This window comes from Cebus imitator, unplaced genomic scaffold (genome assembly GCF_001604975.1).
Source record: "Cebus imitator isolate Cc_AM_T3 unplaced genomic scaffold, Cebus_imitator-1.0 Scaffold123, whole genome shotgun sequence".
Classification (NCBI taxonomy): Eukaryota; Metazoa; Chordata; class Mammalia; order Primates; family Cebidae; genus Cebus; species Cebus imitator.
In genome coordinates, this window is record NW_016107438.1 from 2,371,378 (window position 1) to 2,384,216 (window position 12,839).

A 12,839-nucleotide genomic window follows, 5' to 3' on the forward strand; every position below is an offset into this window, starting at 1 on the left:
TTTTTGAGATGGAGTTTTGCTCTTGTTGCTCAGGCTGAAGTGCAATGGCGTGATCTTGGCTCACTACAACCTCTGCCTCCCGGGTTCAAGAGATTCTCCTGCCGCAGGCTCCCGAGCAGCTGGGATTACTGGCATGTGCCACCATGCCTGGCTAAATTTTTTGTATTTTTAGTAGAGATGGGGTTTCACCATGTTGGCCAGGCTGGTCTCGAACTCCCAACCTCAGGTGATTTTTTTTTTTGAGACAGAGTCTCACTTTGTCACCCAGGCTGGGGTGCAGTGGTGCAATCTTGGCTCACTGCAGCCTTCACCCCCTGGGTTCCAGCAATTCTCCTGTCTCAGCCTCCCAAGTAGCTGGGATTACAGGTACATGCCACCACACCTGGCTAATTTTTGTGTTTTTAGTAGAAATGGGGTTTCACCATATTGGCCAGGCTGGTCTTGAACTCCTGACCTCAGGTGATCTGCCCGCCTTGGCCTCCCAAAGTGCTGGGATTACAGGCGTGGGTCACTGCGCCTGGCCTAACCCTTGTCCACTCTTAACCTCCTACCTTTTTTAGCCTCCGGTGTCTGATACTCCACTCTGTACTCCCGTGTGTGCTCACTGTTTAGCTCCTGGAAATGCGGTCTTTAGTTGGCTAGTTGACTATATCATGAAACTCAGATGGGCCATTTACTAAAAAGAAGAAGGACAGAACAGATGATGGGGGGCAACGAGCAGCCTTTACCCCGTCACCCTTAGAGGGTTACGATTCTTTCAGGAATAGATGGACTTGCTCATCTGTTGTGCTCAGGCTCAAACATTAAAATGCACAGCTCCCCCGTGAGTGCATAGATGGGCAGCTCAGAGACGTAAGCCAGGAGCAGAGAAGAGGAGAAAGACAGCTCAAGACAAACAGCCTCCTGCAAGAAATCTAACAAGTGGAAACTCCACAAATGCACCCCTGTACAATAGGCTGTCTCTTACCTGTACTGCAGTACAGGTAATGGGAGTGAGTTACCTTCTTCTGGAAAGATAACCTTCTTTGGCCTTGGGTAAGGGCTACTCATGCCAAGGAGATTTTCTGGGGTAGGCAGCAAATCAAACAGCCCAAGGAGTAGTATAGTGAAAGCCATGGCCATAACAGCAAAAAGCGAGTGACTGAAGGATAATTTGAAGGATAGATGGAGAAATAACAATTCTTGTTATAACCAAGGTGCAGTCCGGCAGCGCTTCCTGGAAGAGGCAGGGTGAATATTGATCTGTACTCTCTAAAATGGATTTCTCTGCCTGCTGGCTAGGTAGGCGGCAGTGTGCTGGGGAATGTGTTCCAGTTTAAGCTGTTGCTGGAACAGAGTGAGAACGGGGCCTGCCTTCACAAGAGGACAGGCTTTTTCCAACCCCTGGATGGCTTCCCCAGCTGCGTGGTGACCAGTGGCGTGGTCAACTTCTTCCTGGCCCACACGGAGCGACTCCAAAGAGTTGGCTTTGATCCCCGCCTGCAACGAGTGGCTCACTCAGGTAGGAAGGCTGAGAGTGAAGGGAGCTGGGCTGAGAGTTAGCTGCAGAAATTTGCTCTTTCCAAGGGCTGGACCTGGCTGGCTGCCCAGCAGTGCGTCCCTTTCTCCCTTTCTCCCCAGACTAGGGAGCTCTTGATCCCTCTTGCCTCCCTCCTCACGCCTCTTTGACTTCTGTGTCTCTTGTAGGCTGCCCTTCTTCTTCTTCCCCTTCCTTTCCCTACAGCTCTGCCTTCTTCCCCTTTCCATCGCTGCTTCATATCCTATTTTTCCAGAAATCCTTTCCTATTAACTGCTCTCTCTTTCCCTCTTACCCCGTCAGCCTTGGAGTCCACAGTTCTGTCCAGTTTGAAAGCCAATCTGTGCCTCTCTGCCTCTGTGCCCATATTTCTGCCTGAGAAATAAGCTTATTTATTTCATTCTAACTCCGCAGCAGGGACAGGCTCCTAGAGTTAAGGGTGGGGCTTCACGTGGGGCGGAACCTCCCCAGTGTATGAACTGTGTCCCCTTCCTGGGACTTTTCCCTCAGACCTAGAACAGTACCCACTTCTCTGGCCACAGTTCCCACTTCCTTCTGCTCTCCTTCTCTTTGCAGAATTCTTCATTGATGGGCTAGGGACCCTACTCGTGGGGTCATGCCCAGAAGTGACTATAGGTCACCAGTCTCGGTCTCCAGTGGCGGACTCAGAGCTGGCTGCCCTGGAAAAGACCTACAACACATACCGGGCCAACAGCCTTGCCCAGATCCAGTTCAAGCTGGCTCTCCATTACTTCAAGAACCACCTCCAGTGTGCCACGTAAAGGTGTGGGAGCATAGGAGAAGCACTAGGCGGGCTGGTTATGGTATCTATAGCAGTGGAACCAGTGGTTGGGGCCACCAAAAACTGGACTCCTGATAGATGAACATTGTAGCGACCCAGCTGGTGGGTAGGGCAAAGGGATATGGCTCAGTTACTGGAAGTACCAATCAAAGGTGAAGGGTCGTTAGAAATGAACCAGTCACTGACCAGGGCAGTGGAAACTGTATTATTAGCAATGATGATTTTGTACAGTGCCCTGCCTTTTATGAAGCATTTGCATGTACAGTATGTCACATCATCTTATCTGAACTTACACAAAAGACTACATTGGTTGGTGTCCTCATTCAAAAGAACAGCTGCCTGGTCCTTGATAGTTGTTTGGTGGAGATTCCGCCACAGTCAGAAGCATCGGCTCCAGTATCACTGTCATCCCTACATTTTCACTGGGTTCTACCTTGTGGACTCAAAAAATGTGAACAACCCAGGGTCCTTGCCTTGAGGAGGTTTGCAGCCTGGTTCAGTTAGGTCCAATCACAGAATTAGGCAGCCGAGGTCAGAGGATGAGAGAAGCGAAGGGGTCACCAGGTCCCAGGCAAGAGAGGAAGGGTCGGTGGAGTGAGTTTGTTGGGACCCAGGCATCCAGGCATCTGAGAGGGGAGAAAGGCCCTGGGGCTGTCCCACTGTCTACCAGAACAAAGGCGGGCGGCCCTGGCGTCAGACTCGCTCCAGGCCCATTCCAAAATGCCAGGGATTTAACTCGGAGTCCATGCCAAAGTGTGATGGCGAACAGACAGCATGAGTGCGGTGACAAGCCGCCAAGCTCCAGGGACTGGAGGCCAGTTGCTGATCACTCAGCACTCATGTCACTTACAGAGTGCTTCCATCCTCTTGTTGGATAAGCCTTCCTGCTGCCTGGAGGTTGGCAGATTCCGTGACCCCTCCAGCCCTGCCTTCACAGTTTCTGTTTACCTGGAGGCTTTTTCCTCCTGGACGTGGCCTAGGGTAGTTTGGGATCGCTAAAAATGTGTTCTCTGAGATATCAATAAAAATTCCTGAAAAACAGATTTACAGCAAAATCGATTTTGGTGCTCAAATAATTTTGAGAAATTCCGCATGCTGCGTCTCTTTCTTGGCAGGCCGCAGTTCACATTAGTGTAGTAAAGCCTCTGAGAAATCCTGAGGTAAGCGAATCTCTTAATTCAGCATTTCTGAGGTATGGGTAGAGACTCACAGACATTTTTTATTCTCCCAAAACAGAACTGAGCACATGCCTGGTTCACTGTATGTCATAAAGATTATATTGTGACAGCTTTAATGGCTTTAACTAACACGCAGAATCCTCTTGTGCAATAGTTCATGCATTTCTGTGTACGCTAACGTCACTACAGTCCGGGCACAGTGGCTCACGCCTGTCCTCCCAGCACTTTGAGAGGCCGAGGCAGGAAGATTGCCTAAGTCCCAGGAGTTTGAGGCTAGCCTGGGCAACATAGTGAGACCCCATCTCTAAAAAAAAAAAAAAAAAAAAGACAAACAGCCTTTGATTGGAAGGAAAAATAAGCTACACAAGCATGGCTATCTAGGGAAACAGCATTGTGTTGTCCCATTCCAACACAGTCCCATTTGACTGCCCTTAGATCCAAGCAAGAAAAGCCCCTACCTGGACCTTGTGCTCTAGCGTCCCCTGCATTTCACAGACACGCACATTTACTGTACTGATGAAGCCCAGGGCATCTCGGTCACTTAGGATCCTGTGCTAGTACTGCATGACTGGTAACCCTAAACATCCACCCTTGGGACTAATGCTATTCAGGCCCCAGGGGAAATGTTTCTCCACATCTCTTGCCTTGTGATGTCAGAAGGCGATTGCACCTAAATGCAATGAAAGTTTGTGGGCAGTGCTTTGGAGTACTGGTAGGATTTCAGCTACAACGTGCTTAGGTAAAAGGAAAAGACAAAATTTTAAATTTGCCTAATTCTGCCGGGCGCAGTGGCTCATGCCTCTAATCCCAGCACTTTGGGAGGCTGAGGTGGGTGGACTCCTCGAAGTCAGGAGTTCGAGCCCAGCCTGGCCAACATGGTGTAACCCTGTCTCTACTAAAAATACAAAAATTAGTCAGCTGTGGTGGCATGCACTTGTAATCTCAGCCACTTGGGAGGCTGAGACAGGAGAATCACTTGAACCCAGGAGGCAGGGGTTGCAGTGAGCTGTGATCCTGCCACCGTTTTCCAGTAGCCTGGCAACAGAGTGAGACCCTGTCTCAAAAACAGAAAGAAAGACAAGAAAGTGTCAGCCAGGCACAGTGGGTCATGTCTATAATCCCAGCACTTTGGGAGGCAGAGGTAGAGGTGGGATGATTGCTTTAGCCCAGGAATTCAAGAGCAGCCTGGGCAACCTAGTGAGATCCTGTCTCTATATTTAAAACTTTTTTTAAAAAAAAAAAAAAAAAAAAAAAAAGTAAAGTCTTGCTATGAAAAAAAAAAAATAGCTCAACTAAAACTGTGATTAGGGATTCTGGCACAAGCCCCTTATCCCATTGTAGGCTGATGATAAACAGCTCCCAGGCCAGGCCTCAGAGCACACTTTAAGTAGCATTGCTTTAGATTAGGGAGCAGCAAACATTTTTGTAAAGAACAGGTAGTAAATATTTTAGGTCACATAAGGTCTCTGTCACATATTCTTTTAAAAAGATAACTCTAAAATTGTAAAAGCCATACTGAGAGCTTATGGTTTCCTTCAAAAACAAGCACAAGCTGCATTTGGCTCTTGGCTGTAGTTTGCTGCTTTACTTAGAACTGCTCTTGGAGTACAAATTATATGAAAAATCTTGATTATAAAAGCATAATTAGTGATTTTGCTGACATAAAAGCCAGAAAATTAAATTATGTGGCATAAATATATGATAATTTACAAATTATACACATGTGTGTGTGTCTTTGTTCTTTGTTTTGAGACAGAGTCTCACTCTATTACCCAGGCTGGAGTGCAGTGTTGTGATCTTGGCTCACTGCAGCCTCCGCCTCCCAAGTTCAAGCGATTTTCATGCCTCAGCCTCTCCAGTAGCTGGGATTACAGGCACTCGCTACCATGCCCAGCTAATTTTTGCATTTTTTGCCCACCTTAGCCTCCCAAAGTGCTGGAATTACAGACGTGAGCCACCGCTCCCAGTCGAGTGGTGATTTTTTTGAACAATCAAAAGTAGGCAACATATCAAGCAATGGAATTTAATTATTATTATACATACCTTGGAGTTCAGTTGATGGATTATTGATGTTTGGATAAGTAAGAGCAAAGGACTTGGTGCGATGGCTCATGCCTGTCATCCCAGCACTTTGGGAGGTTGAGGGGGGTGGATCACCTGAGGTCAGGAGTTGGAGACCAGCCTGGACAACATGGTGAAATCCTATTTCTACTAAAAATACAAAAAATTAGCTGAGCATGGTGGCGCATGCCTGTAACCCCAGCTACTCAGGAGGCTGAGGCACGAGAATCGCTTGAACATGGGAGACAGAGGTTGCAATGAGGTGAGATTGTGCCACTGCACTGCAGCCTGGGCAACAGAGAAAAATTTCATCTCAAAAAAAAAGAAAAAAGAAAAAGAAACCCCCACAACTTTACAGTTCTTTTTAATTTTGCCACTATAATGACATCTTTGTTAAGCTAAAGAGGATAGAACATTAAACAGTTTGCTAGCGTTATTTTTTATAGCTTTAAATATTTAGACATAAGGATGTTGGTTTTCATGAGTACTCTTTTTTTTCTTTTGAGGCAGAGTCTTGCTCTGTTGCCCAGGCTGGAGTGCAGTGGCTTGATCGAAGCTCACGCAACCTCTGCCTCCCAGGTTCAAGCGATTCTTGTGCATCAGCCACCCGAGTAGCTGGGACTACAGGCACGCATCACCACGCCCAGATAATTTTTGTATTTTTTGTAGAGATGGGGTTTCACTATGTTGTTGGCAGGCTGGTAAACACCTGGGCTCAAGCAATCCTTCCACCTCAGCCTCCCAAAATGCTGGGATTACAGGCTTAGGCGCCTGGCTTGCTTAACCTAATTTGAGTTGGTTCCTGTTACAAAAATGTCCTAAATTATACAGCCATGCTGTACAACTGCCTGTTTCCAAAACAAAAAGGCATACATAAATAAAAGGTTTTCTGCTTTGGGCTGTTTGGAAGCAAAAATCAGGTCACAGACAGTACCAGCCACATAGGCTTTCCTCCAACCTTGAGTTTCAGACACAGCCAAAGAGCCTGGACCAAACCAATGACAAAGCTATTCTTCCAGGACAGTGAGTGGTCCCCTGATGCTTTCTGCTAAATTCCAAATTTCAGAAAAGCGGGGTACTGATAGCCAAATAATTGCATGAGCCTCCAGGGGGCGCTCAAGCCTGACCTCTCTGTTTCCTCTGCTTCTTCCCCACCCGCTTACCCAGGAAAGGAAAGCTGCTGCGGTGCTTTTGGAGAGGACAGATCTTATTGGCTCCTGGGCTACTGGCCTTTTTCTTGCCTGTATAGGCGCGTCCATTTCCTGCTGCTGAAGTGGAAATTGGGTCTGAGGTCAGCTGTTTTCAGCATACTCTCTTCTCCACCCTTGGAAGGTTTTTGATTTTTTTTTTTTTTTTTTTTCAGTNTGAGAATGGAAAATGGTAGTCAGGAAGTTTTATTCACCTGTGCATTTCCTTTTATACAATTTTATTTTTATTTATTTTTATTATATTTGAGACAGAGTCTTGCTCTGTCGCCCAGGCTAGAGTGCTGTGGCGTGATCTTGGCTCACTGCAACCTCCGCCTCCCGGGTTCCAGCGATTCTCCTGCCTCAGCCTCCCGAGTAGCTGGGACTACAGGCGCAGGCCACCACGTCCAGCTAATTTTTGTATTTCTAGTAGAGATGGGGTTTCACCATGTTGGCCAGGATGGTCTCGATTTCTTAACCTCGTGATCTGCCTGCCTCAGCCTCCCAAAATGTTGGGATTACAGGCATGCGCCACCGTGGTTGGCAAAAAATCTCATAATGTTTTAAGAAAGTTTACAAATTTGTGTTGGCCGCATTCAAAACCGTTCTGGGCCACATATTGGACCAGCTTGCTTTAGGAACAGCCCCCCTGTCCTTTACCTTCCAGATCCACATCTAGTGGGCAGTGGGCAGGTTGACCTTTCTGAAACCTACGCACAGCTTTAATTGCTCACTTCCTGTTAGTGGTGTTCACAGGCGTGGGCATGACTGTAGGAGTAAAACTCATTAGCTGTTAACAGTAGGGGTTTTAAGGAAACTGAATTGCCAATGAAATCTGATTGGCAGTTCCTTAGAACTTACAGGTTTCCTGTCACTTCCAGTCACTTCCAGACATCTTGTCTAGACATATTTTTGAGACTGGGGAATCTATTCTTGTAACCACAGGCCACTACCCAGGCCTCTGGTGCTCAGTTAAATGGCTTCTGCCTTGAGGCTATTCACAATAGTCGTCTCTAGTACAGAGGGACCATCTATAATCTGCTCTTTGCCCCAGTTTTTCTTCTTTGTGGGCGGAAAATGTTTAAAGCATTGCAATGCAGCAAGCAGGAGGCAGGGTAAGAACCCAGGAGGCAGAGGTTGCAGTGAGCCAAGGTCATGCCACTGCACTCCAGTCTGGGTGACAGACTAAGACTCCATCTTAAAAAAAAAAAGTGAAAAGGCAAGCCACAGGCTGGGAGCAAATGTTCACCACACATATATTTGATAAAGGATTTATATCAGGATATATAAAGAATTCCTGTAAATTAATAAGAAAAGCTTTTTTGTAAGACAGGATCTTGCTCTGTTGCCCAAGCCAGAGGGTAGTGGGACAACCAGCCCAGCTAATTTTTAAATTTTTTGTAGAGATGGGGTCTTGCTATGTCGCCCAGGCTGGGAAAAAACATTTTTTTTCTTCTTTTTTTCCAAAGTTTTAAAGGCAGATTTTGACAACAGGGAAAAACACTTTTTAAATGAACAAAGTACTTGAAAAAGTACTTAGAAAATATCTAAACAGCTAGTAAGCATGTAAAATAGATGTTCAACATCTTAACTATCGGGGAAATACAAATTAAAACCATAAAAAGAGATCACTATACACCCAACAGAATGGCTGAAATTTAAGAGATAATAATACCACCATCTGGCCAGGTGTAGTGGCTCATGCCTGTAATCCCAGCACTTTGGGAGGCCAAGGTGGGCAGATCACAAAGTCAGGAGTTTGAGACCAGTTCAGCCCAACATGGTGAAACCCCACCCTACTAAAAATAACAAAAATGAGCTGGGTATGGTGGTGCACACCTATAATCCCAGCTACTCAGGAGGCTGAGGCAGTAGACTACTGGAACCCGGGAGGTGGAGGTTGCAGTGAGCTGAGGCCACTACACTCCAGCCTAGGTGACAGAGCAAGACTCCATCTCAAAAAAAAAAAAAAACCAACAAAAAACAAAAAAAAAAAAAAAAAAAAAAATACTACCTACTAACAAAGATGTAGAACTGGAACTCTCCCATATTCTGCTGGTGGGAGTATAAAATAGTACAAGCGCCTTGGAAAACTGTTTGGCAGTGCCTAATAAACTTAAGTTTACACACAGCCTGTAGCCCAGCAATTCTATTCTTAAGTTTATATCTAAGACCGAAAAAGGGTTGTACAAGAGCGGTCATAGCAGATTTATTTATATTAGCCCCAAACTGCAAAACACCCAATGTCCATCAACTGGAGAATGGATCAATAAGTTGTGGTATATTCATACAATGCAGTACTACTCAGCAATGAAAGAACGTACTACTGATATATAAAAAACATGGATGAGTCTCAAAATTATTGATTTAATTTTGTTGATTGATTTTGTGACTGGCAAAAGAAGCCAGACACAAAATATACTATATACAAGTGAATTTCGTATATGTAAAATTTAAGAGCAGGCAAAAGTAATTTATGGTGATAGAAACCAGCACAGTGGTTCCAAGGAGGAAGGAGGTAATAGCTGGAAAAGAGTACCAGAGAATTTTCTGGGGTGATGGAAATACTTTATATCTTGATCTAGGTGATGGTCACACAGGTGTATACATTTGTTTAAAAAAAATTATTGGTGTCTTCAGTTAAGATTTGTGCATTTTCCATTATATAAATAATACTTCAATTACGTAACATTTAAAGGGATAAGGCTGGCTTCAGTGTAATCCCAGCACTTTGGGAGGCCACGGCAGGAGGATCACTTAAGGCCAGCCTGGGCAGCATAGCAAGACCAGCCTGGGTAATACAGCAAGACTCCTGTCTCTATTTTAAAAAATGAGGCCAGGCACAATGGCTCACTCCTGTAATCCCAGCACTTTGGGAGGCTGAGCTGGGCAGATTACAAGGTCAGGAGTTCGAGACCATCCTGGCTAACACAGTGAAACCCTGTCTCTACTAAAAATACAAAAATTAGCTGGGCATGGTGGCGGGTGCCTGTAATCACAGCTACCTGGGAGGCTGAGGCAGGAGAATTGCTTGAACTCCGGAGGTGGAGGTTGCAGTGAGCCAAGATCGCGCCACTAGCCTGGGCAACAGAGCAAGACTCCATCTCAAAAAAAAAAAAGAGATAGATTTTATATATTCTGTTATGGAACAATCCTCGGTATATGCAACATATGGTGCTAAGTAAATAAAGTGCAGAGCAGTGTTTTGAATTTTTTTTTTTTTTTAAGAAAAGGAATATTTGTTGGGCTCAGTTGCTCACATCTGTAACCTTGTCACTTTGGAAGGCTGAGGCAGGAGGATTGCTTGAGCCCAGGAGTTCGAGACTAGCCTGGGCAACATAGCAAGACTGTCTCTACACAAGAAAAGAGAAAAGGAATATTCATATACATGTATATTTATTTATTTATTTATTTATTTATTTTTGAGATGGAGTTTCGCTCTTGTTACCCAGGCTGGAATGGCGTGATCTCGGCTCACAGCAACCTCCGCCTCCTGGGTTCAGGCAATTCTCCTGCCTCAGCCTCCTGAGTAGCTGGGATTACAGGCACGCACCACCATGCCCAGCTAATTTTTTGTTTTTTTTAGTAGAGACGGGGTTTCACCGTGTTGACCAGGATGGTCTCGATCTCTTGACCTCGTGATCCACCCGCCTCGGCCTCCCAAAGTGCTGGGATTACAGGCTTGAGCCACCGCGCCCGGCCATACATGTATATTTATATAGGAATAAAATTTCTCTGGATGGAGACTATTAGAAATTGCCATGAGAATGGAAAATGGTAGTCAGGAAGTTTTATTCACCTGTGCATTTCCTTTTATACAATTTTATTTTTATTTATTTTTATTATATTTGAGACAGGGTCTTGCTCTGTCACCCACACTGAGTGCAGTGGTGTGATCTCAGCTCACTGCAGCCTTAACCTCCCAGGCTCAAGCAAGTAAATGGGACTACTAGCATGTGCCACACACCCAGCTAATTTTTTACTCGGTGCAGAGACAGAGTCGCACTATGTTGCCCAGGCTAATATCGACTCCTGAACTCATGCAACCCCCCTCTGCCCCCACCCCACCTCGGCCTCTCATAGTGCTGGGATTACAGGCATGAGCCACTGGGCCCAACTCTACCTTTTAAATTTTGTATTTTGTTCAGGAATGCCAGACCCTTCTGGGCAATAGGGGTTGAGGTGGAGAGGGCAAGCCCAGAAACTCAGGGCATCCCTCCTCACTCTGCACAAGGAGGTGCTTGCAGCTTGTCTGGTCAGCCGAGTTCCCAAGGTAAAGTTGGGGATTTGTGGCAGGTATCACCTAAACTGGGTGATAAGGACACAGAGCAAGATAGATTCTATGTCAGCTAACTGTGAGCAGCTTCAGCGTGGACAGAGGAAATGGACTGAACATGGCTATGACAGTGAACAGGAATACTTTCCATTTAACTACTCAGAGCGTTATTGCACCTACGATTCCATCCACTACATATTTACAGGCTTACAAAAAACTTGAGGTCCCTGATCCTGGCCTTCAGGTCCTTCGTTACCCCTGGCCTCACTGTTCTCCCCCTCTGCCTGATTCAGCCCTCAGTCTCGGTGCCAGGGCTGAAGCCACACTGACCCCACCTCCAGCACAGCCTGGGACTCTCCATGCTTCAGGAGCCATTTTGGGAGGCTGAGTCTGTTCTCAAAGACGCCATGGGTTGCCATCTTTACAACGTCATGAACTGTGGCTTTATGTTAATGGAAACTAGCTATTCTGGGGAAGGAAGATTACATCCTGTCTCCCTTTTCTCTCTTATTAAAAAATTAGGTGGCCAGCCACAGTGGCTCAGGCCTGTAATCCCAGCACTTTGGGAGGCTGAGGCGGTTGGATCACTTGAGGCTATGAGTTTGAGACCAGCCTGGCCAATATGGTGAAACATCGTCTCTACTAAAAACACAAATTAGCTGGGCGTGGCCGTGGCTCACACCTGTAGTTCCAGCTACTCAGGAGGCTGAGGCAAGAGAATCGCTTGAACTTGGGAGGCAAAGGTTGCAGTGAGCCAAGATTGTGCCACTGCACTACAGCCTGGGCAACAGAGCGAGACTCCGCCTCAAAAAAAAAAGAAAGAAAGAAAGAAAGAAAAAGCTAGGGAATGAGAGTAGGAAGTGAAAGTAGGAAGGTGGAGTCACCTTTACCCTCACACTGGACAGAAGGAACTATCTCCTATACATTGTCAAAGAATATCATCATGCCACTTTAGGGTTTCTACAGTAGCTTTTGAGAAGTTAATTTCAGTGCACTGTCACTGGTGCTCACGTAACCCTCGTAAGGAAGAAATAAACAGGAAAGCTGAGGTCCAAAGACGCTGAAGTCATTCAACTTCAGCCATAACAGCTCACCCTTAAGCCATAGGAGCTCAAGGGGAGATTGGTTTGTTTATCAAAATGGAAAATCTTTACTGTTTGTTCTGATAATATACAAGTGTTATAATTTTTTTTCAAGCAATACAGAAAAACAGAAAAGTCCTTATAAATTTACTCCCCAGAAATAAATTATCAACAGAGCATTTCAAATTTGGGCTACCATGCTGTTGACTACAGGCAACAGAAAAGGACTGGGTACATTAAGCAAGAAAAGAGACATTGGAAGGATGTGAGATAGCTCAGAGCACCAGAGGGGCTGGAAAAGCAAACTCGGAAAGATGGGCAAAGCCCAAGGAGAACACTGGGCAGCCAGGACCTCAGGCAAAGTCAGGATCCTGGACTGTGTGTGGTTAGAATGCCAGTTCTGCTGCCAGTGGGCATGTCCTGGCTGCCTCCACTGCCCCTGGGACACTGGGTGTCACAGCCACCACTAGCAGCAGAATGAGTTCTAAAATACCCTAGCTTCTGGGTATCAGTCTCTGGATTTTAAGTCTAATTGGCCAAGCTATGTCTCATTCTGACTGCTGAGGACTGAGTATATCTGCCTTGGGGGACAGCTGCTGTCACCAAGATCCACACAGTGTTGGCACCCTCAAGAAAGGGAGTCAGTTGAGAGGCTGAGGCAGGCGGATCACGAGGTCAGGAGTTCGAGACCAGCCTGGCCAACATAGTGAAACCCCCGACTCTACTAAAAAAAAAAA

At 46.0% G+C, this 12,839-nt stretch overlaps 1 protein-coding gene across 1 annotated transcript in view; it reads left to right on the top strand.

Annotated features, from left to right (window-relative positions):
• The window catches only part of B4GALNT2 (beta-1,4-N-acetyl-galactosaminyltransferase 2), a 29,345-nt gene extending 26,695 nt beyond the window's left edge, over positions 1-2,650 (top strand). The window contains exons 8-9 of the mRNA XM_037742534.1: positions 1,282-1,501; positions 2,093-2,650. Of these exons, the coding sequence (XP_037598462.1) occupies positions 1,282-1,501; positions 2,093-2,298 (426 nt within the window). The 3' untranslated portion in view covers positions 2,299-2,650. The remainder of the gene's footprint in view (positions 1-1,281; positions 1,502-2,092) is intronic.
• The last annotated feature ends 10,189 nt before the right edge of the window (positions 2,651-12,839 follow it).